General features: G+C 40.7%; 1 protein-coding gene across 1 annotated transcript; it reads left to right on the top strand.

Annotated features, from left to right (window-relative positions):
• Positions 1-1,781: 1,781 nt before the first annotated feature.
• On the top strand, positions 1,782-3,167 carry LOC139892156 (transcription factor AS1). Its single transcript, XM_071875195.1, has one exon. It carries the CDS (start codon positions 1,883-1,885, stop codon positions 3,035-3,037), a length of 1,155 nt encoding a protein of 384 aa, XP_071731296.1. The 5' UTR covers positions 1,782-1,882; the 3' UTR covers positions 3,038-3,167.
• The last annotated feature ends 296 nt before the right edge of the window (positions 3,168-3,463 follow it).

Here is a 3,463-nt window from a genome sequence, read left to right on the forward strand (position 1 = left end):
TGGGGACACTTTGGTGGTGGGGAAGGTTTTGCATTTGATTATGGAGGATGGGCCTCGTTTTGGGCTGCATCTCAACGTTGAAAAAACAGAAATTTTCTGGCCTACGGAGGACCCTCGCAGCAGGCAAGTAGGTGTCTTTCCTCCTAATATTGCTCGGCCTTTAAATGGTGTTAAGTTGATTGGGGCCCCCGCAAGTTCCGATCCTGGTTTTAGTAGTGAACTGGTGATGCAAAGGGTGACCAAGTCCATTGCGCTTATGGATAAGGTTGCTAAGCTTGATGATCCTCAGTGTGAGTTGTTGTTGCTTAGGGCATGTACGGGAGTTTCTAAACTCTACTTTTCCTTGCGTACTTGTCCTCCTAGTATATTTGAGGCGGCTCAACGCGCTTTCGATGGAGCCCTTGGATCTTCCTTGGAGCGTATTGTTACTGCTTCAGGGCCTGGGTTTGGTGATTGGCAGTGGCGGCTTGCCACCTTGCCATTTGCATTTGGAGGGCTTGGTGTTTATTCTGCGGGAGATGTTCGTCATTATGCTTTTCTGGCTTCTCGATTACAGTCTGCTGGATTGCAGACCAAGCTACTACGTCATGCGAGTATTGTTGGTCTTGGTCGTGCTTTTGAAGATGCATTGGGTCTATTTAATAAAACAGTTGGGTTTGATATTTTAGGTAATCCGAGTGAGGTCGCTGCCTCAATACTCATGAAGAAATTGGCAGATGTTTATTTCACAAAGGTTACCGCTTCTGCAGAATCCACTTTTTCGTTATCTCCCCGACAATAGGCCTTATGGAAATCACAGCAGAGTGATCACACCTCTGCTTGGCTAAGGGCAGTCCCTATTTTGGGGTTGGGTCAGACGATGAACGCAAAGACTTACCGATGTGTGTTGTGCTACCGGTTAGGTGTTCCATTGTTCTCTATCTCGACGGCATGCTCTGCCTGTTCAAGGGTTTTTACTGGGGATATTTTCGGGGATCACGCGGTGTCTTGTGCTGGTATGGTGGGTATTAAGCATCGACATAATATTGTCCGGGATTCCCTTGTTGATGTTTGTTATCGATCTGGGATTTCAGCGAGAAAGGAGGTTGACATTGGGTTGTCTGGAGGGAACGATAGGGCCCTCAGACCTGCAGATGTGTTACTTTATTCCTGGGATTGTGGTCGCGATGTTTGTGTTGACTTGACAGGATCTTCTCCTTTGACACAGTCTGGGCTTTCTGACTTTGTCCCTGGACGTGCTGTGATTGATGCGGCTCGTCGGAAGCGGGTCAAGTACGAATCTAGTTGTCTGGCGATTGGTTATGGTTTCATTCCTTTCTCATTTTCTTCCCTTGGGGAATTAGAGAAGGAGGCTGTTTCTTTGCTAAAGCGGGTTCAGAAGAGTTCGATGGCGCAAGATATTGGTGCCGGTGCTGCTGCTCATATTTTTACTAGGATAGGTTTTGCTATTGCTAGAGGTGTGGGGGCCCAGATTATTTCTAGGCTTCCCACTAATTTTTTGTAAGTTTTAAAACTTTTAAGTTAAAAAAAAAAAAAAAAAAAAAAAAAATAATAATAATAATAATAATAATAATAATAATAATAATAATAATAATAATAATAATAATAATAATAATAATAAATAGTGAAAATATGAAATGACTAAACCAGCGCGTGCATGTTAACAAGACCCCTCCTCTCCTATCATCATCTGATCCTGTATTGTCACTATCATCCTTCACCACCCCCCACCCCTCTCTCCTTTATACATCTCCGATCCCCATTTCCATTCCCATCCCCATCTCTCATTCTCTTTCTTTCTATCTTTCTCTCTCTTAAATAATTTACATCTCATTTCTCATCTCACCGATAAAAAAATTCAATCCACCATCATCATGCTCAAATGAAAGACCGTCAACGATGGCAGCCTGAAGAAGACGCTCTTCTCCGTGCTTACGTCACCCACTACGGACCTAAAGAATGGCACCTCATCTCTCAACGCATGTCCCAACCCCTTCACCGTGATCCTAAATCTTGTCTCGAACGTTGGAAAAATTACTTAAAACCAGGTATTAAAAAAGGCTCTCTCACTCCTCAAGAACAAACCCTAGTTATCTCCCTTCAAGCTAAATACGGTAACAAGTGGAAAAAAATTGCATCTGAAGTCCCCGGCCGTACTGCTAAACGATTAGGTAAGTGGTGGGAGGTTTTTAAAGAAAAACAAGTCAAACAACTTAGTCAAAGTCAAAGTCAAAATCATAATCAATTTAGAAATTGTTCAGCCGGATCTTCTTCTAGTGCTTCCAATTCGGATAAACCGGTTCAAGGTTCGTACGATCATATCCTCGAGACTTTTGCCGAGAAATACGTTCAACCGTATTTGTCTACTAGTATGCCTAATTTGAATTCTCCATTACTTTCTCTCGGGTCGGGTTCTGTTGCACTGGTAACATCAACTCCTGTACCCGACCCTAATGTGATAGTAACAACGCCCGGACCCGGACCGCTGTTGCCGTGGATGAATAGTGGTAATAATAACACGTCATCGTCAAAGTCAACAACGCCGTCTCCGTCGGTTAGTCTTACATTATCTCCGTCTGAACCGGTGGTGTTAGACCCGGTTCATTCGGATCCGGTTCAGAACCGTTTCTTTCCGGTTCAGCAAATGGGGACGTTGGTTCAGTATTGTAAAGAAGTTGAGGAAGCGAAACAAAACTGGGTTCAGCATAAGAAGGAAGCGACGTGGCGGTTGAGCCGGCTTGAGCAGCAATTAGAAGCGGAAAAAAACCGGAAGAGAAGAGAAAAAATGGAAGAGATAGAAGCTAAGATAAGGTGTTTAAGGGAGGAAGAAACGACGTCGTTAATGAGGATGGAGAATGAGTATAGAGAACAATTGAATGCTTTACAAAAAGATGCTCAAGGGAAAGAAGGGAAGTTGATTGAAACATGGAGTAATAAGCAAATGAAGTTAAGTAAAGTTGTTGAACAAATTAATGGTGGATTAATCCATAATCAACATATGATTAGTGGAACTAATCATAATCATCATCATGGATAAATTGAAAAATAATGTTTAATTAGTAGCTTTGGTTTTGTTGGTAAGGAATTTGGGTGTCTTACTAGTGTGGTTTTATGATATGTAATGAATGGATGATTATTACGGAGTATCAAGTAATTAATGTTTAAATTCTTTTGTTTACGTTCTATCTATTCTATACTTTTTAATAAATTTCTATAACGATGATGTCTGTTTTTAAAAATTGTAATATGTGTTATAACACCAATTTGATGATGTATTATATATAAATTAATAAAAGTAAATATTAATATAAATAAGAAAAGATTCTTTCAAATGACCTCTAAATTTTAGTATTATCGTATAAAAAATTGCACTACCCAAAATCGCGCCTACATTTCGGATTGGCTTCTTGATTAATCTTTCATTCATCCTCTTTAATTTATATCTCTAAATCTTCTTAAATCT

Source organism: Rutidosis leptorrhynchoides, chromosome 2, assembly GCF_046630445.1.
Source record: "Rutidosis leptorrhynchoides isolate AG116_Rl617_1_P2 chromosome 2, CSIRO_AGI_Rlap_v1, whole genome shotgun sequence".
NCBI classification, from domain to species: domain Eukaryota; kingdom Viridiplantae; phylum Streptophyta; class Magnoliopsida; order Asterales; family Asteraceae; genus Rutidosis; species Rutidosis leptorrhynchoides.

Excerpts from the sequence above, each read along its gene's own strand:
- LOC139892156 (XM_071875195.1), top strand. The coding sequence starts at position 1,883 with ATGAAAGACCGTCAACGATGGCAGCCTGAAGAAGACGCTCTTCTCCGT.